The following is a 22469-nucleotide window of genomic DNA, read 5'->3' on the forward strand; positions in this document are numbered from 1 at the left end:
GCCCGCCCCGGGCCGCGGGGCCCGGGGAGGAGGGCGGGAAGCACGCTGGCTCTAACCGTGTGTCTGCAGCCCCACAGTGTGCGTGTTTATTGATTTGTTACTTAGGAGAAGTCTCACGTTTCGGTCAAGTGGACTTCGTGCCCAGCTCCGCCCCACAGGGAGTTAGCACACCTGCGGCGCCTGATTCCCAGCCCGCTTTGAGTCCAGGAGTGGGTGCCGACCCCCTGAGGGGAACGTTCGCGCCCGGAACCCTCGCCGCCGTGCCCCGTCGCACCGGGGGAATGCGCTTGGGTGAGGGACGCGCGGTACGCGGGTACCGCGGTTCCTGTTCCGGTTTTGACCCGGCTAGGAGGAGGTGCGCGATCCCGGCCTGCGGAGGTAGAGCCCGCCCCCTCACCCCTCACCCTTCACCGCTCTCACCCCGCCCACCGCGTCCCGTCCCTTCCCACCGCTCCCCCTCCCACGCAAGGGCCGCGTCACGTGGGGACCCTGCGTGGCCTTCTCGGCTCTGAGGCGACGTCCAGGCCCCTAGGTTGTGGGAGGGAGTCGACTTCAAGTTCAGCCAGGGTTGGAGGGGAATTTGCTCTGTTGTGACGGAAGTAGATCCATTTCCTTCCTCGTTGGCTGCTGGAATCCTCCTCGAAGAATCTCCATACAGTCTTTTACACTAAAGAGGAGGTGGTAGTGAGGGGTACTCTGAAGGATGATTAGGAGTTTACCGAAAAGGGGAAGGATGACAACGCAGAGGTGGGAAGAGGAATCACATGTTGGGAAGTCCAGGTTTCCAGCCCGGGGAGGGGCGATGTTTGTCTGGAGGCCTAGGCAGGGACATTTAGGGGTAGGGGCCACCGGTGCTGAGCCCAGGAGCACACAGGTCCACAATGGGCTTCCGAGGGCCCCTGGCGGTTCTGATGTGAAACGTGACAGACCAGCAAGTCTAGCGACCTTTCCTCAGCCCCTGCTGGGGCTGGGCAGCATGCGGAAGATCCACTCTTCAAAGCAGACAAATTAAATCACGGGCTAGGGGTCATAAGCTTCTTCGCTCCAGCTGGCATCTTTAAAATGGTATTTTATGTCCAAATATGGATATAGGTTTAAGCATTTGTTTTCTTCCTTTTTTTTTTTTTAATACGGTATGAATGTCTGTTACTTAAAAATGTAACTTTGCAAACAGCTCCCAAACCTCAGGTGGCGTGCTGAAACAAGTATTCCACCCCAGAGGGAGAGTGTGGTCCCTTCTCCTGCCCCACACCTCCACCCAGGCCTCAAGACAGCAGGAAGGAGGATGGGGGGGAAGGTGGTGCTGACCCATCAGGTGCCATTTTACTCATTTCGAAACCAGCCGCCTTCATTTGAATGCAAGTATCATTCTTATCGAGTAATTTTTGTCACACGGCTCCGTGGTGAGCAAGGTGCTGAGCATGGCTGGTCCACTAGCCTCCCCCCTCTGTGGGTTCTCACAGGAACTGAAGGCTCAGACAGGTGAGGAAAACTCAGAAGAACCAGTGAATGTTTCAGTCTGGGTCTGTTTTGACTAAAATCTGTGCTGTCAACCAGCACCCTGGTTAGGACATGACAGATGTTATCATCTTCCAGGTGTCGGGCTTGTGTCCTGAGAGGGCCGTGCACCTCAGTGCTCTCACCCGAGCACTCTCTGATGGTCAGAGCACCGGGTGGCCTCTGCCGCGTCTCTGCTGGGCTCCAGCCGCCTGGCAGAATCTGAACACAGGGTGGCCTTCCCAGGAGCAGGTGTCTGGCTCACCACAGTTCAGGTTTCCGTGCTGTTGGCTGGGATCCTTTCCTGTTGCACACTGTGACGGTGGTCTCGTGATGTCGTTGACTGAGACGGAATATTCCTGGCCATGTTGCACGGCAGCATCACTCCAGCCTTACCATGGTGGGTGAGGGCAGCCCATGACCAAGCGCACCTATGGTTAGGAGGCAGGGCTCTTCCTGAGGCAGCTGCTCTGTCTGGACCTGGACCTGCTCAGGACACAGTCCTCTGGCCTGACCTGGTGCTTTTTGCTGCTCCCCATGACCTTGGACATGTCTGTGACCATGGACGGAAGAGCCTGGCTTGCTATAGTCCATGGGGTCGCAAGAGTCGGGCACGACTTAGCAACTAAACCACCCCTATGACCTTGGAGGTTTTAGCTCTATTGAACGACTGGAAGATGAGTGGCTTCAGGAGCACATGAAGCTGTTCTGAAGGGGTGACCCCTGTCCCCACACATTTGGCCGGAGAATAAGTTAGTGCAGCCTCTCTGGAGGCCACTTGGGCCGTATTTACAGTAAAAGTCACTGTTGTTGTGAGGCTCAAGGGTGAGTAGGAGGGGTCCCTCTCAGCCTCTGCTTCACAAACACCCCTGGGTGAGCACAGCTAAACGTCCCCCCAGCTTTCTTCCCTGCAGGCTGATGTGACAGGCTCCCTGTCTCCCCAGCTTCAGCCACCTGCCCCACTGTGCCACAGAACACCCATCTCCACACGGAGCCAGCTGATCTCGCCACCTCCGAGCCCTGGGACACTGGGGTCAGGTCACTGCTGCTGGGTACTGCCTGGCGGTGCTCTGAGCGCCAGTGTAGCAGGCCTTCCAACTGACTTGATAACTGACTTCTTCATTCTCCATGTGAGACTTCCGTGAACTGCTAGCCTTAATTAAGAGAAGGCCATGTCTCATTTTTATTTGCTTCTGTCATTTTGAGAAATTAAAGAGTTATTGACAATTACAAACACCCTGTAGATACACCATCCAGAACACATAATTTTAATATTTTCCTGTTTCTTTTATGTATCAAAATGTTTGTGCTGGGGTTGGAATAGCTCCATTTTAAAATATAAGCATCATTTACTAAATTTTTATTTTCTTGGGCTCCAAAATCACTGCAGATGGTGACTGCAGCCATGAAATTAAAAGATGCTTGCTCCTTGGAAGAAAAGCTATGACCAATCTAGATAATGTATTAAAAAGCACAGACATTACTTTGCCACCAAAAATGTGTACAGTCAAAGGTATGGTTTTTCCAGTAGTCATGTATGAATGTGAGAGTTGGACCATAAAGAAGGCTGAGCGCTGAAGAATTGATGCTTTTGAACTATGGCATTGGAGAAAACTCTTGAGAGTCCCTTGGACAGCAAGGAGATCCAACCAGTCCATCCTAAGGGAAATCAGTCCTGAATATTCACGGGAAGGACTGAAGCTGAAGCTCCAATACTTTGGCCACCTGGAGCGAAGAGCCGAAGCCCCTGATGCTGGGGAAAGATTGAAGGCAGGAGGAGAAGGGGATGACAGAGGACAAGATGGCTGGATGACATCACCAACTTGATGGACATGAGGTTGAGCAAGCTCCAGGAGATGGTGCAGGACAGAGAAGCCTGGAGTGTTGCATGCAGTTCATGGGGTCACAAAGAGTTGGACACAACTGAGAGGCTGAACAACAGGTAGACTTTTAAAATCTGATCACAAAAGTCATACATGCTCATTGCATAAAAACTGCAGAGAGTGGAGAAGCACGAAGAAGAAGAAAAAAGCCACCTGCCACCTGGAGGCTCACCTTCCCGTCCCTGGGTGGGATGTCCCTCCCCTGGGCCTCACTGAGGGGGCTTGTGTGGTCAGGCTGTGGCCCAGCCCTACACACACGTGTGTGCCCTGCTCCCCTCAGATCTTCCGGATCACCCAGGTCAGCCCTAGTTTTTCAGTATCAGAAATAATGCTGCAGTGAATACCCATGGTGAACCTTCACATACATCGCTGATTATTTCCTTAGGACGCATTTGAAAAACAGCCGTAGGAACAGAGGGCTTGTATTTCCTTTTTTTGTGTTTCATCTTGAAGGGACTATTGAATGTCCACTGGGATGGCTGAGCCGAGGCCCCAGGCCTCACTAGGCTGGGGGCGCCGGCCAGTTAATGTGCGGTATCTCTTGGGGCAGCTCGCAGCATGGTCTTGACCTTCCTCGCCCAAGGCCTTTCTCACCTCACGGTGGTCAGGGCCTGCGGGCAGCCGGGCCTGGGTCTGGGAGCTGCTTTTTCTGCTCCTCTCTGGCCCTGGGCAGGTGGCTTCACCTGTCTGTCTTCCTTGGAGGCAGTGCTCTGGCTGCTGGCTCACTGCATCCGTTTCCACCTGCCCCATGTGCAGTCAGAGGTCAGCTAGCCCTCCTGCCTTGGCTGGGGTGGGGGGGTGGGTAGGGAAAGTGGGGTTCAGCCCTCTTTTTTCCAGTTCCAGTCCTAGAAGCCCAGCTTTTCGCTGGGGTGATGCAGCCCGATTCCCCAGAGGGAGCAGGCAGATGGCTCGCCCCTCGGCCCCTTGTGGTGGTAGAGGAAGGCCGCTCCAGTGGTCTCGCTGGCAGCAGTGTGACACTGCCTGTGCCGCCCTGTGGGGCCTGGTAGGTAGATGGGTGGGAGCAGCAGCCACTCCTGGCCGTCCGTCTGCTCCTCTGCACCCCAGAAAATGCTGCCACTTCAGCAGGCATCCCTGAACATCTCTCTTGCATTGTCACCAGCAAAAGTCAGGCCTCGGGCCATAACCCAGAAACAGGCGGTACGTTTTCTGTTTACGGTTTCCCTTTGTTTTCATTTCTCTGCCCTTAAAGCAAATAGAGAAGGATTTGCTAGAAGTGAGAAGGGGAAGCACTGAACCCCTGCTTTGCTTTTCAGTGGCTCACTTTCTCTCTGAATCTGTCACATCCCACATGTTCGTCACATTTCTTGTTTTCTCTGGTCCAGCCGAGCTGTTTTCTTAGAACTTGTCATGTTTCTTTATGGTAACAAAAATCCAGAGGTGTGAACGGCTATGAGCCCACCTCTGAACCCTGCATAGAGGGTAAGCCATAAGACACTCCGGCTTTTGGTCGCTGCCTCTGAAAGGGGCGTGGGCCACGTGCCCTGGAGGGGCCATGGTGATGGAGGCCTGGAGCCTTCCGGAGCAGCTGCCGGCTGGGCAGGCGTCTCCCCCGTTCCAGGCTTCTGCCTGCTGGGCCTGGAGGCTGGCAGACCTTGTGTCAGGAGCCCCTGCTGCGGGGAGCAGGTGGCCGGCAGGCTGCACAGGGAGGGGCTCAGGACAGGCCTTTACTGCTGGGGGCTGTGTTTGTTTTGTTAGGTAATTATAAAGTGCTGTGTGTAATCTTGTTTTAAATGAAAAACAGAGGGCAAAACTGTTTGGTAGGTATACCAAACACAACACATTCTTTTTCTCCTGGAGCACATTAGTGACAGAGAAAGTGAGGCTTGTCAGGAACGGGATGCCTGAATCCAGGGCAGGGTGTGGGGGCTGGGGTGGGGGGGCAAGCCACCGAGCCGTGGGTGAGGGGCCACCCGCTCATTTTAGCCTCTGACATTCAGAAGAGCCCTCTGAGGTCCCTGCACCTGTCCTCTGTCCCTCAAACACGGAGAGATGCTTCCCCCCACAGTGCAGCCAGGATCAGGCCATTTCCTTGTGCTCTCATGAACGAGGAGGACATGGGGTCTGGCATGGTGGCTGATGGGGAACAATGGCTGGGGGTGAAAGGCTCTGGCTGGCTCTGGGCTCTGATTTAGGAGCAGGCTGACTTGGAATTTTCTCATGGGTGAGATAGGGTCACCAAAGGTTGCCCTATTTCTTGAACAAGGCAGTTGAAGATGAAAACACATCATGATATATAAAGTGTGGTGTTGCTGTCAAATAACACTTGTTAACAATCCTCTAAGAGAACTTCCCTCGTGGTCCTGTGGCTAAGACTCCGCTCCCAGTGTAGGAGGCCTGGGTTCAACCCCTGATCAGGGAATTAGATCCTACATGCTGCAACTAACACCCACTGCAGCCAATTAAATATTTTTTAAAATCCTTTGGGAACAACTCAGAAAGCTGGTCTACCCATCATCTCCTGGTCAGGATGCTGCTCTGGCCAAGAGCATCGAGGTGGAAGAGGTTGGGCCTTGAGACAGGGCAGGCAGTGGTCTGTGGACCTTGCAGGCCGCCCTACTGCTGGGAGGGAACCATCTTCAGTGGTACTGGGTGGCAGGCGGGTTCCTGACTGCTCCAGTTGTGGGGAGGCGTGGAGAGGGTGTGCCCAGGTCCCTGACCACCCAGGGTGGGTGGGGTCCTAGGGCAGGGCAGAGTCGGACTAGCCCTCCCCCAGGCTTTGTCCTCTGAAGCAGTCTGAAGAATTCCAGGTGCATGTGGCGGGTCACGGTCCTCCTCCTGGCTGTGTTGGTCGTTGTTTTGTCATCAGGTTGTGGGGGAGAAGGAGGGAGTTCTCTTCTAGCTTAAAGAACAGATGCACAGACTGTTGAGTGTGCTGCCTCTGAGGGTCTGCTCTGCTTTAGACAAGTTCCTGGGTGACCTCAGCGGGGCGAGTGTCCGGAGCAGAAGTGAGCCCTGTGTCTGTATCCGGCTCGCTGGAGCCTCCAGGCCCCTGCTGAGGGCGAGGGAGCACAGTTTGGGGCCTGGGGTGGGGGTTAAGGCACCAACCCCACACAGCTAGAAATCCAAGTAACCTCACAGTCAGCCCTCCTGTGCATCCTCAGTCTCCATGTTCATGTCGTGGAAGGACGTAAGTAGCTCTGTTTCTCCTTGACTTACCTAGTTTAGTTCATTGTCTTAGAATCTTGTATGTTTTTAAAATCCTTAACATAATGAGATTAAATTAAAAGCCATTTAAGTTCCAAAGGCATGCATGGAGAGGGCGTTAGTGTTTCCTGTCTTGGGACGACCCCCAGCTGGAGGTGAGGCTGCCTCTCCTGGCCACCATGGGAGTCAGGCCAGGGCAGGCTGTGACCTTAGTGCCCTCTTTTCCCTCCCAGGTACCGCCAGCTGGCGTCTGCTGCCGCGATGCCATCGCCACATGTGGGGATGGCCCTCCGGCGCCTGGCCTGGGCCATGGCTTCCCGCTGGCTGGCCCCCTGGACATGTAGAGCGAGTGGCCTCCTGCACACGGCCCCGGCCGCATGCTCGGACTGCAGTGCCCCGGTCTTCAGCCGCGCCCCAGCCTTCGGGGACAGGCTCGCCCTTGTCGACCAGCACGGCCACCACACGTACAAGGACCTCTATTCGCGCAGCCTCCGCCTGTCCCGGGAGATCTGCCAGCTCCGCGCTCGTGCTGATGGGGACCTCCGGGAGGAGCGGGTCTCTCTCCTGTGTTCCAACGATGTCTCCTTCGTGGTGGCGCAGTGGGCCGCGTGGATGAGCGGCGGCGTGGCCGTCCCCCTCTACAAGAAGCACCCCCAGGCCCAGCTGGAGTACTTCATCCAGGACTCGCGCAGCTCCGTGGTCCTTGCCAGCCCGGAGCACGTGGAGCTCCTAAGCCCAGTGGCCCAGAAGCTCGGAGTTCCGCTCCTGCCTCTCCCGCCCACAGTCTACCATGGGATGGCCGAGGACCCTGAAGAGGGCCTGGTGCCGGAGCGGGACTGGAGAGACCGGGGCGCCATGATCATCTACACCAGTGGGACCACGGGGAGGCCCAAGGGCGTCCTGAGCACCCACGACAACATCAGGGCCGTGGTGAGTGACCGGGCCGCCACCTTCGAGAGGGGTGAGCTGGGTCCCTGTAGTCAGTCCCTGCAACAGCCATGCCCAGACAAGTGCCTTCCTGGTGGCCTTGTCTTCACAGGCCCGTGACAGCTCTCACCATCACCCCCACCCTGCTGGAAGCACCCAGAGATGTAGGGCCAGGGCCGTGGGACCATCAGCCCCACTGGCCATGTAGGGGCGCTGTGCCAAGGTGCCAGGGTTATGGGCCCCCCAGGCTCCTCCAGCACAAGATGGGCCACTGTACATGGGGGAAGGTTTTCAAAGAAACCAGCTGCCAGTGAGTACCAGGATGGTGCCCTCAGCACCTTGAAGCGCAGCTTTTTTGGGAAGCAAGAGAGCAGGAGGTGCGTGCCATGGCTCAGGTATTACTCTGCATACTTAGTTACTGTCTTTGTAAAGCTCCGCAGCTGCTTTATTCATCTGTAGTTTATACTCTTCTTGCTTCCAAAAAGTATATGCGTGTACAGCAGGAGTGGGAAATAGAAGCTCAGATCCACCAGAGGGAGGCCAGAGATCTGGCTAATTCAGTCCGTAAGTCAGCGTGAACCGAGTTGGGCTGGCTGCAGGCCAAGCAAGATTACAGACTGTCCCTGTCTCCCAGGAGAGGCCATCTCTGGGCCAGTATTTCTGGGGGGTGGCAGTCACCACAGCATGCACGAGGATGGGCTCAGCAGTGACTCAGGAGTTTTTGGTGGAACTGGGGAGAAAGGTGCTGGAATCAGCAGGGTCAGGCTGGCAGCTGGATTCAAGCCTGGGCTTGAATCTACAGGAAGCACTTGTAGATTCTCTGACCGCCTTGGGGGAGAGCTGCCCAGAGTCTGAAGAGGTCTTGGGACTCCAAATCTAAGGTCCTTTTAAACTGGCTGAAACCCCTGACTGCATGCAGCCCTGCTCTCCAACAGAAGGGTTGGTGGCTGGACAGACAGCCCCAGGTCAGACGCCAGGTCATTTCGTTATCAGCTCCCCGGGATGTGCCAAGGGTGGGCCAGCGGGTCTCCCTCTCCCCACCTTGGCTAGGGAGGCCAGCCCTCCTGCCCTGAGGCTGTGCTGTCGTCCTGCAGGTGACGGGGCTGGTCCACAAGTGGGCCTGGACAAAGGACGACGTGATCCTCCACGTCCTCCCGCTGCACCACGTCCATGGCGTGGTCAACAAGCTGCTGTGCCCACTCTGGGTAGGGGCCACCTGTGTGATGCTGCCCGAGTTCAGTGCTCAGTTGGTAAGTTGGGGATGAGCTCTCAGTGTTGCCGGCTGGGCCCCTATGGGCCCAGCACCTCCTGGGGGGGGGTGTGCAGGCACCCAACGGGGAGTTTCCTGTTGCTGCTGGAGCCAGGGATCCCGAGTCAGAGCTTCAGGCAGCACAAGTTATTCTGTCAGTTCTGGAAGTCCAAGTCCAGAAGGGTCTCACAGAGCTGGGGTCCAGGTGTCTCGGGCCTGATTCTGTCTAGAGGCCCCAGCAGGATCTGCTCCTGCTTCTCCCAGATCCCTGCATCACGCTAGCCTCTGCTTCTGTGTCCTCGTGGCCGCCGTCCCTTCTGTGGTCAGACCTCCCACTGCCTCCCTCCCGTAAGAACCATGTGATTGCATCGGGCCCACCCAGCGTCTGGTCTGGTGGAGTACGTCACCGTGGTGTCGTCTAGTGTGTCTCGCTGTCCCTTCTACTTCTAGAGATGTGATGCCAAACTGTTTCCCAGAGTGGCAGTAGTGTTCACATTCTCACCAACAGTGCGTGAGGACTCCAGCTCCCCCCATTCTCACCAGCATTCGTTATCTCACTGTGGTTTAAGTTTGCATTTCCCTGATTACCGAGGATAGTGAACATTTTTTCATGGTCTTATTGGCATCTGTGTTTCTTTGGTGAACTGTCTATTCAGATGTTTTGCCCATTTTAAAGTCAGGTTGTTTGACTTCTTAAGTTTGTTTATTCTGGATGCTGGTTCCTCATCACATAGGTGGTTTTGCAGGTATTTTCTCCCATTTTGGCTTGTCTTCTCATTTTCTTAATGACATCTTTTGCAGCACACATGCTTTCTTTGATGAAATCCATTTTATCCATTTTTTTCATTTCTTAGATCATGTTTTTGCTGCCATACCTAAGAAATCTTTGCCTAACCAAAAGTCATGAAGATTTTCTCCTACATTTTTTCCTTGAAGTTTTATGGTTTTAGCTGATACGTTTAGGTCTCTGACCCACTTTGGGTTAATTCTTAGGTATGGTGAGAAATGGGTCTAGAATTCCTCTTTTTGGATGTGGATATTCAGTTGTCTCTGCACTGTTGGTCGGAAAGATTGTCCTGCTGGAGTGATCTGGTGCCCCTGTCACAGATCTGTTGGCCGTCATCGTATCGATTGTTTCTGGAATCTCGTCTGCTCCAATGGTCTGTGTATCTGACCTTAAACCAGCGTCACATGCTGTTGAATGTAGCGGTCTGGAGTCAGTTTGGGGGCATTCTTCACTTTCCTCCCTCCTTTCCACATTTGTTTTGACTCCTCCGAGTCCTCTACCTTTCTCTGTAAATTGTAGGGTCAGCCTGTTGATTTCTGCAAATCAGAGTATGCTGGGGTTTGGGGAGAACTGCTGTCTTAGCAACACTGGGTCTTCCCATCCGTGGACGTGGATGCATCTCTACTGACCAAGCACGCTGTCTCTCCTGACATGTCATGCTGTGTCATCTCGTCCTACACGTGGTGACACTCTTCTTTTTCCTCTTCTCTCCTGTATGTATTTCTGTTTGGATCGTTTCCATTGACTTGTGCCTGACTTCTGTCTTTTCTCTGCTGCGTCTAGTCTGTTAGTGTTTGCAGTGAATTCCTAGTTTTGCATAATGTACTTTCCAGCTTATAATGGTTCTCTTGTATTCCTACTTCTCTGATGAAATCCTTGATCATCCCCCAATTCATTCCTCTTCTCCAAATTTCTTAACCTATTTAATAATTTCTACTCCTTGCCATAATTTCAACATGTGTATTCTGAGGGTCTGCTCCTGTTGACTTTTCTTCTTTTCATACAGGCTTTATAAAGGGGCGGGGTTGTCTGTAAAAGAACGATACAGTTCTCTCCCTACAGAGGCACGCCTTTCCTGTGGAGTAGCTCAGGTGAGGAGCTAGCTACTAGCGTCTGATTAGGAGCAAGGGTAGGGGCTGCCTGTGGGAGCAGCTATCTGTGTGGGGTGTGCTGAACCCCTGTCCCACCCTGACTAGGTGCTGGCGCAGTGGCTCCATGGGAACGAGGGTGAGCACACACGAGCACTTTGCCAGTGTGAGCTGAAAAACTTGAAGCATCTCTATATTAAAACAAGAAACATCTGTCAAAGAGAGTAAAATACAAAATTGACGTGACTTCTTCGGATACAACAGTACCACCCTCTGCCCCCATCGTGTGTGGTCTGTGCTGCGCTCCAGCCTGCATGGCCCCTTGCCCAGCTGCGTCCACGCTCGTCTGCATGGCTGGAAAAGTCTGAGGTGCCACCTCTCGCCTGATGGTGGATCTGAGGCCAGTCCCTGAGCCAGGACCCATCCCCTGCCCACCCCCCCATCCTCTTTCACCTCAGACCAGACGCCAGGGTCCGCTGCACAGTGACCAGGAGCTTCTGTCACCCTGTGAAAGTGAGACCCTCTGGCACTTGAGAAAAGGGGGTCCTCTGTTAAGAGCACTATTCCTGGAACTGAAGGCCCACACATCTGTCTGTGCAGGTGTGTCTTCTAGTCTTTTTGCTGTCTGCGGCCTTTTCTCTTTTAAGGTTTGGGAGAAGTTCTTAAGTTCTGAAGCTCCCCGGATTAATGTATTTATGGCAGTGCCTACCATCTACAGCAAGTTGATGGATTATTATGACAAGCATTTTACCCAGCCTCATGTCCAGGATTTCGTGCGTGCAGTTTGTGAAGAAAAAATCAGGTCAGTGAATATAGTCCACCTTCCCATCTGGAAAGTCCTAAAGATCAATAAATGTAACTCACTTTTAGTGAGTCAGTTCCACTAAGTTTTAGGAAGCACTGTGTTCTTTGTCCTTTAAAATGTGTCTCTACGTCTCTCTCAACACACCTGTATTCCCAGCACAGCTGCCTGGGTTCTGCATCTGTGTCTTTGTTCTGTCTCTGGGTCCCTCTGTCCGTCTATCTCTGTCTGCCCACCCATCTTCCAGTGGAGCCTGAAGGATGAGGGTGAGAATGTCCTATCTGAGCCCACATCTGCAGGCTCTCAGCAGCCTCCCACCGCCGCCCACCCCCCCACCCCGCCACGCAGATACCCTTCCTAACAGACGTGCTAGCTCTTCGGCCCCATCTGTGGCGCGTTTGGTCTCCATGTTGCCACAGGTCTGCAGACCACGGCTCCTCTCCGTTTGTAGTTGCTTGGTTCACCTGGGAGTGCAGGTATGGAAGTGACTAGTTTGGCAGGTCTTTACATGTCTGATGACATGTGCACTGAGAGCCCGGACAGCCGTGAACTTCGCACCCTCTGTGTATCTGATTCCTGGTTCTTACGAGGAGCTCAGGAAGGGTTTCCTGGAGAGAGTTCCCGACTGCCTGAGATGAATATCTGATCTGGGCCTTCTGCTCCCGTTTAACCGGTCTCTGCTCCTCTTCTATAAGATGCTTGGTGGAACTGGCGCCCTCTGTGAGGGTGCCACCCTCCCACGAGGCACTGCTTTGGGGCCCCCAGGACAAGGATGGCATGCACTGTGCTGAAGCAGCCATATGCTCCTGAGAGACTGAGATGCCTGTGGTTGTGCTGGGCAGGTTGATGGTCTCGGGCTCTGCTGCGCTGCCCCTGCCAGTGCTGGAGAAATGGAAGGGCATCACCGGCCACACTCTGCTGGAGAGGTACGGGATGACGGAGATTGGCATGGCCCTGTCCAACCCCCTGACCGCAGCTCGCCTGCCAGGTATGAGCAGCACCCGCCATCTGTGTCCTCCCTCTGCTCTGGGTCCTTGGGTGGACCAGTCTACAGGCGATGCTGCCCTGCTGGGTTAGGGGAGCCTTCCCAGGTGACCCTGGATTCCACGTGACCCAGAAGCCATGTGCTTGGTAGAGCACCCCCAGGCTGAGTGCTGCGTCCTCCAGACCAGGTCACCTGTGGCCCAGAGCCTCCCATCCAGGTGCCCTGAGCCACACAAGGGCAATGGCAACAGAGGAGATGGCGGGTGTGGGGGGCAAGGGAGGAAGGGCCCCCACCTGTGCTTGGTGACCTGCGTGCCTCTGGATGGCCTGCTGCTCTGGGAGGCCTCCTGCCCTTTGGTCTTCCTGTCCCTCCTTCTCTAGGGCATTCCACACAAACAGCCTTCAGATCTCGGATCCCTGAGAGGGAACCTTAGGGCAGAATCCGAAGCCTGAGACGTAAGCCTGTTCTGTTCTGGGCTCTTTTCCAGCCCTCTTGGCCTGTCTCCTCCAATTTGTCCAAAACACAGGAGGAGTCTCAGAAATAAATCTAAGGTGATTCTGTGCCTGTACTTCTGTCTGTCCATTCACTTGTCTTACATGGACAGTAAAAGGCACCCTTCTTGGGGGGTGGTCTGTGAGTTCTCAGTATGTCCACCATCACTGTCAGGTAGACGACTCTGAGTCACCTCAAGAGCCTCCCCACTTAGTGGTCAGCACCTCCCCCCTGGCCAGCGAGCAGGTCCCTGGTCGCACTCCCTGTAGCTGTGCATCTCCTGGACCGTCACACAGACTCAGCCTCTGGACCTGCCTTTGGGGTCTGTCTTCTCTCACGTGGTAGGACGAGTCTGAGACACATCCTGTGCCAAGCATCATCTATGGTGTTCATGGGCTGCCTTTTGCTAACCTGTCCACCACTGATGGATACTGGATTATGTCCAGTCTTGGACAGTTACTAGTCAGGCTGTTGGGAAGGTTTGTGTGCAGGCTGCTGTGTGAACATGTCCTTACATCTTATGGGCAGATGCCTCAGAATGCAACTGCTAGGTCACAAGGTGGGTGTGAACTGTGCACAGAACAGTCCCAAAACAAAGTTGATCTTACCCCCGACAGATGAGGACCCTGAGGCTTGAGCAGGTGTTCATGCTCTGTTGCCACCAAAGACAGCCAGGTCTGGGGTAAGAGAGGGGCCAAGAGGTGGGCAAGGAATCTCCGGTCAAGACCAAGAGCAAGCTCAGGCTGGGAGCTGGGACCAGGGCCAGGATAGGATTCAGCAGCACAGGGCCACTCGGGCGTCTGCAGGAAGGTGTGGGGCACGCTTGGGGTAGAGGCAGAAGCCAGGGACAGAGGGACCTGCGCCAGCGCCCTCCTAGGGTGAGGCCCCAGGGGTGACCTGGACACGCACTGACGGGAGGCTGCCAGCACTTACTGGGCCCGGCCAAACAGGCACCCCAGGACCCAGTGCAGCACGGCCTCCAGCCCCAGAAGCCAGGAGGGGACATAAGACAAAGTTACCCGGACATAGCTGACACCCATTTTAAAGAAAAGCAGAAGGATGGAGTGACCCTGACCACAGCCAGCATGCTCCTTGGTGGACACGACCATGCAGTGTGGGAAGGGCTACGTCACAAGGCAAAGAACGGGTACGCCTCCATGTTGTGGGAGGGGCCGCATCCCCGCTCTGTGGGAGGGGTCATGCCCCTCTCTGTGGGCGGGGCTGTGTCAGGCAGTGCGGGAGAGGTCACGTTCCATGTTGTGGGAGGGGCCGTGTCCAAACAGTGTGGGAGGAGTCACGTCCCATAGGATGAGAGGGGTTGTATCACGCACTGTGGGCGGGGCCACGTCCGTCCAGCGTGGGAGGGCTTTGTCACACAAAATGGAAGGGGCTGCGTCACACACTGTGGGCAGGCCAGTCATGTTCACGGCATGTGGGAGGGGCCACATCAACATCGTGTGGGACAGGTTTCTTTCTGGGCTGACAGAAAGTTCTGGAACTAGATAGGGGTGCTGCTTGCACAACGTCGTGAATGTGCTAAGTGCCACTAGTTCTATGCCTTATACTAAATAACTGCATCATATATAGATTTTGCTTCAGTTTTAAAACCTTTAGGAGCAAAAGAGGAGGAGGCCCCTAAAACCTTAAAAGACAGGCGGAAATGAACAAGACGTCACCATCTAGCAAACTGAGACCCGGTCACAGACTCTCCCAAGAGTGTGGATCCCAGAATACTGAGCAGCTCGTGGAGTTTGCCTACTGGGTTTCCTGGGGGTTTTTCAGTTCAGTTCACTCACTCAATCGTGTCCAACTATTTGCGACCCCATGGACTGCAGCACGCCAGGCCTCCCTGTCCATCACCGACTCCTGGAGTCCACCCAAACCCGTGTCCATTGAGTCAGTAATGCCATCCAACCTCATCCTCTATCGTCCCCTTCTCCTCCCGCCTTCAATCTTTCCCAGGATCAGGTCTTGGCATCAGGTGGCCAAAGTATTGGAGTTTCATCTTCAACATCAGTCCTTCCAATGAACACCCAGGACTGATCTCCTTTAGGATGGACTGGTTGGATCTCCTTGCAGTCCAAGGGAGTTTCAAGAGTCTTCTCCAACACCACAGTTCAAAAGCATCAATTCTCCTGCGCTCAGCTTTCTTTATAGTCCAACTCTCACATCCATACATGACCACTGGAAAAACCATAGCCTTGACTAGATGGACCTTTGTTGACAAAGTAATGTCTCTGCTTTTCAATATGCTGTCTAGGTTGGTCGTAACTTTCCTTCCAAGGAGTAAGCATCTTTTAATTTCATGGCTGCAATTACCATCTGCAATGATTTTGGAGCCCAGAAAAATAGTCTGACACTGTTTCCACTGATTCCCCATCTATTTGCCGTGAAGTGGGTTTTTATCCTGTGACAAATGTTAAAATAAAAGGCCTGAAACCTTAAAGTGAAGGCTCAGACACCAGGCCTCTGGCCCTGGAGGCTCTGTCCCGCCTCAGTTGTTCATTACAGTGTTGTCGCGGCCACCACCTGCCCTCGCTTTTGCAAGTTCAAAAGTTGATTGTAACTATGTGGAGGAATGCACTGAGCAAACTACAGGGATCTAATAAGTGAGCCAGGATGCTAGCTGCATCACTCCTGCTGTGAGGATGCCCACTGCCCCCGCCCCACACCTGTTCCACTCTTGCCCCTCACCAGAGACAAATTACGGTCACCTAGGCCCTGACTACCCAGACAGGTGCTCAGTGAGGCAGACGTGCCCTGCATCCAGCTCTGGGTGCTGGGCAACCACCAAGGTGACCTGAAGACCTTCTGGGGCATTTGGAGCCCCAGCTGCTGCTCTGTGGTTCTACCTAAGGCTGCTCTTGGCTGCTGGTGCTTTGCCCCTCGGTGTGCACCTGACTCTAGGTGGGATCCTCCTGTCTGTGCACGAGACGGTCCGCGGGTCTCCCCCCACCCCACCCCAGTGTGCCCACATGACGTCAGGCAGCTCCCAGCACCTCCGCATGCGGGCACTCTCCAGAATCCTACTGACCACCTCTGTTACTTGTGCCTTCCCGCCCCTTGCAGGCTCTGTGGGGACCCCACTGCCTGGCGTCGAGGTGCGCATTGTGTCAGAAAACCCACAGAAGGACGGCTCCCCCTACATTATCCATGCAGAGGGAAATGAGGAGGGCACCAAGGTGAGTCTATTCGCACTGGTGGCACGTGGGCAGTGCACGGCCATTACCACCCAGCAGGCCAGGGGCAGAGGCAAAGTCCCTGCTGTGCAGGGCAGCCCCTGGACCACAGCAGTGCTGGTGGGCCTTGACTCCGGGCACTGCTGGTGTTTAGGGCGCTGCCCGCTATGCAGACAGTGCAGAGCAGAGTGAAGCCAGGTTTCTCCCCAGCTCCTTCCTCTGAGCCATGTTGAGGGGGGTCAGGAGGACCTCAGCTAGGACAGCCTGAGCTGATGGTGAGACTGGCCCCCCAGCCTAACAGTCACCCCTTTGGAAAAAATTCATTGGAAACGGAGATTCCTGCTTGGGAAGCCACTGTCTGCTGTCTGTGTTGTTCTAAGATCCGGAGGTGAAGGGAAGCAAGGACTGTGGTCTCGTTTCAGTGAGGACTGTCACAGCTACAGGCCTGCTGGTCACCAGTGATCAGGATCACAGAAGAGGTCGGGATTGGTGGGAAGTGGAATTTTTAAGAGATTGTTTTATGTACAGCAGCTCTTTATACTGTGGACTTCTGTTAAAGCTGAAAGTACCAGGGGTTCCTCATTTCAGCATTTTTTTTCTTCCTGCCCGTACTCTAGCGTCACTCCCCGTGCCCCCCACCCCACCCCTCACCTGTGCCTGGAGGGGCCCAGGCATCCCTGCCCTTGTGGACCTCAGTCTCATCATGGGAGATGGCAGCATCCAGGAGATGGTTGTTGAATGTCTGAGATCGAGCACGTGGGGGGAACTTGGGTGGTTTTTACTGTGATTTTATGAAAAATGACATCAATGCCGTGGCCTGGGCATGGGTTGGAAAAAAATTTTGGGGCAAGAGGCAGAATGAGAGGAGAATGGAGTTTATTAGGATGGGAGACAGTGAGCTGAGACCTTTTGTGGGCTAGTAGCCAGTGTTTACAACCTCAAAACAAAGGTCCTGCTGGAAGAGTGGCATTAGGTGATTGGTTAGGGTGCTATAAGGTGGGTATTTTTAGCTAATGTGAGGTCAGGAAGCTGCTGGTTTAGATCCTGGGGGCTCATGGCAATGGTTGCTATGGGACTCGGTTGTTCTGGAGATGACCTTGGTATAGGACTCCTCAATCAAGAAGTATGTGTTCCTTTAATGCAAGAACCTCTCACCTGGGTTGCTTTTGCTGGGCTCGTGCCCTCTCGGCCTCTCCTCCCAGGCGTAACGGGCCTCTAGACCAGCCTTGTTCACGTCCACAGTGTGTGGGCAGCTTTCAGTTTGGCCTAGAGATCCCCAGCCCTGGTCATCACTCCCTGACCATGCTCTGCCTGGGCTCTAGCGTCAGCCCAGCTGGTTCAGGGCCGACAGCCACACTCACATCCCAGGATCCTTTTCTGGCTCTTGGCCTGTTCCCTGAGGTCCCCTCTGCCTCCTCATGGACTCCTGCCCACACCCAAGTCACCTGCCCCAGCATCGAGCCCTCCCTGCAGTATCAGGGCAGCTTCCCCCCGCACCCTTCTCCCCGCACCCCACCTCAGACGCTCAGCCCACCCCCCATTTTTGGTGTTTTTCCAGGGACCCCGCACTGGAGGAGGTCTCCCTAGCAGAGGAACTGTGTGGGTAGCTGGGCCCATAGGCAACAGCAGCACAGACAGCATGGGGGCCCTTGCACCACCCTCCTCCAGGTGCCTGAACACCTTTCTGCGAGATATCTCGAGACCTGCTGGAGAGAAGGCGGGGTGGGGAGCAGGTCCCTTCTCAGTCACAGCCAAGCCTAATGACTTTGTCCCTGTGGGGCGAGCAGCCCGCCCCCTCCGCCAGCTCCTGCTCCAGCCTGTAGGGCCCTCCTCACTGAAACATGCTCAGAATAGGAGGCTCCAAAGCAGCAGCCCGGGCCCTGAGCACCTTGATAGAGAAGGAAGTGAGTGGTCCACAGAAGTGGGGGCTCCAGGGCCCTGGGGACAGCAGAGGTGAGGAAGCTTGGGACTTGGAGCTCTAAGTGGCGTGCTCTGGAGCGTTTCCAGTTCAGTCGAAGGACCCATGGGAATGCAGCTGTCTGGATGGCTCACCAACAGGTCTTTTGCCCCCTCTGCCACGCATCCCCCCCCCCATGCTTGTGCTCACGAGAGGGGTGGCAGCGCCCCCATTCCGAGGCTGGGTGGGACTTGGGGTACTTCTCACTGCCCTGCCCCTGTAGGGACCCTGTAGAGAGAATAAAGCGAGTCTCCACACAGGGGCAAAACCTGTATGGAGCCTACGCCCAGCTTCCCGCGCTTAGCGGGACAAAGCGGCCAGGGTGAGGCCCAGAGGCATGGCACCCGGGCTCAGGCCTTGCTGGGGGGAGCTGGACGCAGGTACTGTGCACTGCTGATGGCGATAGAGGAGGACGCGGGCTCCCAGGTGCGCACCTGGTTTGAACACGTTGCTGAAAAGTACTGGTTATGTCCCTGACCTGGGACTCGCAGCAAAACCCTCCAGCTCTCATCTGATGGCTGCCCGCACTCCACACAGTCCAGACAGGAGGGACTGTAATGTTCGGAAGTCAGGGGGCCTACTGATGTTGTGGTTCAGGGGTTTTGTTAATACCTAATTGAAAATCACTTCAAACTTACAGGAAAGTTGCAAAAATACTTGAGTCAGGAAAGCCCGCTGGCCTGTGCCCAGTGCACCTGTCCTTCCCCACACATGTGGGCTCACCCTCCTGACGGTGGGCCCAGGCAGGCGTCCACTCCTGCCGGTCCTTGGCTCACTGCCTGCACACCCCACCACCCCACCTCCGTGCAGTGACACCACGTGACAACTTCCTCCCCTGCAGGCTCATCAGGGGTCTTATTTTTTCCATATGGAATACAGTTGTTCATATGCTATTTGCTGAGAAGATAACTCTTTCTTGTTTGTAAAGTATATACCTGTGGATCACAATAAACTGTGGAAAATTCTGAAAGAGATGGGAATACCAGACCACCTGCCTGCCTCTTGAGAAACCTATATGCAGGTCAGGAAGCAACAGTTAGAACTGGACATGGAACAACAGACTGGTTCCAAATAGGAAAAGGAGTACGTCAAGGCTGTATATTGTCACCCTGCTTATTTAACTTATATGCAGAGTACATCCTGAGAAATGCTGGGCTGGAAGAAGCACAAGCTGGAATCAAGATTGCCAGGAGAAATATCAATAACCTCAGATATGCAGATGACACCACCCTTATGGCAGAAAGTAAAGAGAAACTAAAAAGCCTCTTGATGAAAGTGAAAGAGGAGAGTGAAAAAGTTGGCTTAAAGCTCAACATTCAGGAAACAGAGATCATGGCATCTGGTCCCATCACTTCATAGGAAATAGATGGGGAAACAGTGTTTATTTTGGGGGGGTCCAAAATCACTGCAGCCATGAAATTAAAAGACGCTTACTCCTTGGAAGAAAAGTTATGACCAACCTAGATAGAATATTTAAAAGCAGAGACGTTACTTTGCCAACAAAGGTCCATCTAGTCAAGGCTATCGTTTTTCCTGTGGTCATGTATGGATGTGAGAGTTGGACTGTGAAGAAAGCTGAGCGCAGGAGAATTGATGCTTTTGAACTGTTGTGTTGGAGAAGACTCTTGAAACTCCCTTGGACTGCAAGGAGATCCAACCAGTCCATTCTAAAGGAGATTAGTCCTGGGATTTCTTTGGAGGGAATGATGCTGAAGCTGAAACTCCGTACTTTGGCCACCTCATGTGAAGAGTTGACTCATTGGAAAAGACCCTGATGCTTGGAGGGATTGGGGGCAGGAGGAGAAGGGGACAACAGAGGATGAGATGGCTGGATGGCATCACTGACTCTATGGACGCAAGTCTGAGTGAACTCCGGGAGTTGGTGATGGACAGGGAGGCCTGGCGTGCTGCGATTCATGGGGTCGCAAAGAGTCAGGCACAGCTGAGCGACTGAACTGAACTTATATACCTATTTGAATATATGTGTTGTTGTTTAGTTGCTCAGTCCTGTCTGATTCTTTTGCACCCCAAGGGTAGCCTGCCAGGCTCCTCTGTCCATCTCCTCTGGGATTTCCCAGGCAAGAATACTAGAGTGGGCTGCCATTTCCTTCTCTAGCGGATCTTCAACACCAAGGGACCAAACCCACGACTCCTGCATTGCAGACGAATTCTTTACTGCTGAGACTCCAGATATATTTTCTTCCATTGATATGTGTATCTGTTCTTCTGCAGTACCACAGTCTTGACCACTGTGACTTTATAGTAATCTCAAAATTGTAGTGTTAATCTAGCAACTTTATTCTTATTCAAAGTTTTTTTGGCTGTTCTGGTTCTTTTGCTTGCCCATACCATTTTAGAAATAGTTTGCCTATATCTACAAAAAATTCTTTTGGGAGCTTGGTGAAAATTACATTCAACTATATATCAGTTTGGGGAGAGTTGACATCTCTACTCTAAGGATTCTTTCAATCTGTAAATGTGGTACACCTCCCCATTTACTTAGTTCTGCTTTGGCAGGAGTTGTGTGAGTGAGATCTTTAGCATGCTGCTGCTGTACATGTTCTGTTAGATTCATACCTGAATATTTCCTCCTTTCTCCATCTCTTACTCCTTTTTCTCTTTTTCAGTGATTGTAAGTGCAGAATTTTTTTTGATTTTTGTTTCTAATTATTTATCCCTAGTATATAGAAATAGGATTGATTCAAGCTATTCACTTTGTATCTTGGTAAATTCATTTTTTAACTTTCAGTTCAGTCGCTCAGTTGTGTCTGACTCTTTGCAACCCCATGGACTGCATCACACCAGGCCTCCCTGTCCATCACCAACTCCTGGAGTTCACTCAAACTCATGTCCATTGAGTTGGTGATGCCATCCAACCATCTCATCCTCTGTCCTCCCCTTTTCCTCCCACCTTCAATCTTTCCCAGCATCAGGGTCTTTTTCAACTGAGTCAGTTCTTCGCATCAGGTGGCCAAAGTATTGGAGTTTCAGCTTCAACATCAGTCCTTCCAATGAATATTCAGGACTGATCTCCTTTAGGATGGACTGGTTGGATCTCCTTGCAGTCCAAGGGAGTTTCAAGAGTCTTCTCCAACACCACAGTTCAAAAGCATCAATTCTTTGGCACTCAGCTTTCTTTATGGTCTAACTCTCACATCCATACATGACCACTGGAAAAACCATAGCTTTGCCTAGACAGTCCTTTGTTGGCAAAGTAATGTCTCTACTTTTTAATATGCTGTCTTGGTTGGTCATGGCTTTTCTTCCAAGGAGCAAGCGTCTTTTAATTTCATGGCTACTGTCACCATCTGCAGTGATTTGGGAGCCCCCCAAAATAAAGTCTGTCACTGTTTCCATTGTTTCCCCATCTATTTGCTGTGAAGTGATGGAACCAGATGCCATGATCTTAGTTTTCTGAATGCTGAGCTTTAAGCCAACTTTTTCACTCTCTTCTTTCACTTTCATCAAGAGGCTCTTTGGTTCTTCTTCTCTTTCTGCCATAAAGGTGGTGTCATCTGCATATCTGAGGTTATTGATATTTCTCCCGGCAATCTTTTTTTTTTTTTTCACTCTATTTTGCTTTACAATACTGTATTGGTTTTGCTATACATTGACATGAATCCACCACGGGTGTACATGCGTTCCCAAACATGAACCCCCCTCCCACCTCCCTCCCCATAACATCTCTCTGGGTCATCACAGTGCACCAGCCCCAAGCATGCTGTATCCTGCATCGGACATAGACTGGCGATTCGATTCTTTCATGATAGTATACATGTTACAATGCCATTCTCCCAAATCATCCCACCCTCTCCCTCTCCCTCTGAGTCCAAAAGTCCATTATACACATCTGTGTCTTTTTTGTTGTCTTGCATACAGGGTCGTCATTGACATCTTTCTAAATTCCATATATATGTGTTAGTATACTGTATTGGTGTTTTTCTTTCTGGCTTACTTCACTCTGTATAATCGGCTCTAGTTTCATCCATCTCATCAGAACTGATTCAAATGTATTCTTTTTAACGGCTGAGTAATACTCCATTGTGTATATGTACCGCAGCTTTCTTATCCATTTATCTGCTGATGGACATCTAGGTTGTTTCCATGTCCTGGCTATTATAAACAGTGCTGCGATGAACATTGGGGTACATGTTTCTCTTTCAATTCTGGTTTCCTTGGTGTGTATGCCCAGCATTGGGATTGCTGGGTCATAAGGTAGTTCTATTTGCAATTTTTTAAGGAATCTCCACACTGTTCTCCAAAGTGGCTGTACTAGTTTGTATTCCCACTCCCAGCAGTCTTGATTCCAGCTTGTGGTTCATCCAATCCAGTATTTCTCAAGATGTACTCTGCATATAAGTTAAATAAGCAGCATGACAATATACAGCCTTTATGTACTCCTTTCCCAATTAGGAACCAGTCTGTTGTTCCATATCCAGTTCCAACTCTTGCCTCTTG

General features: G+C 52.9%; 1 protein-coding gene across 4 annotated transcripts in view; it reads left to right on the forward strand.

Moving 5' to 3' along the window:
* Positions 319 to 22469, forward strand: part of ACSF3 (acyl-CoA synthetase family member 3) — a 44406-nt gene continuing 22255 nt past the window's right edge. For all 4 annotated transcript variants that reach the window (XM_018061873.1, XM_018061875.1, XM_018061876.1 and 1 more), the window contains exons 1-6: positions 319 to 378; positions 6779 to 7475; positions 8567 to 8722; positions 11244 to 11398; positions 12241 to 12386; positions 15945 to 16057. In XM_018061873.1, the coding sequence (XP_017917362.1) occupies positions 6807 to 7475; positions 8567 to 8722; positions 11244 to 11398; positions 12241 to 12386; positions 15945 to 16057 (1239 nt within the window). In that variant the 5' untranslated portion in view covers positions 319 to 378; positions 6779 to 6806. The remainder of the gene's footprint in view (positions 379 to 6778; positions 7476 to 8566; positions 8723 to 11243; positions 11399 to 12240; positions 12387 to 15944; positions 16058 to 22469) is intronic.

This window comes from Capra hircus, chromosome 18, assembly GCF_001704415.2.
Source record: "Capra hircus breed San Clemente chromosome 18, ASM170441v1, whole genome shotgun sequence".
In the NCBI taxonomy this organism is placed as follows: Eukaryota; Metazoa; Chordata; class Mammalia; order Artiodactyla; family Bovidae; genus Capra; species Capra hircus.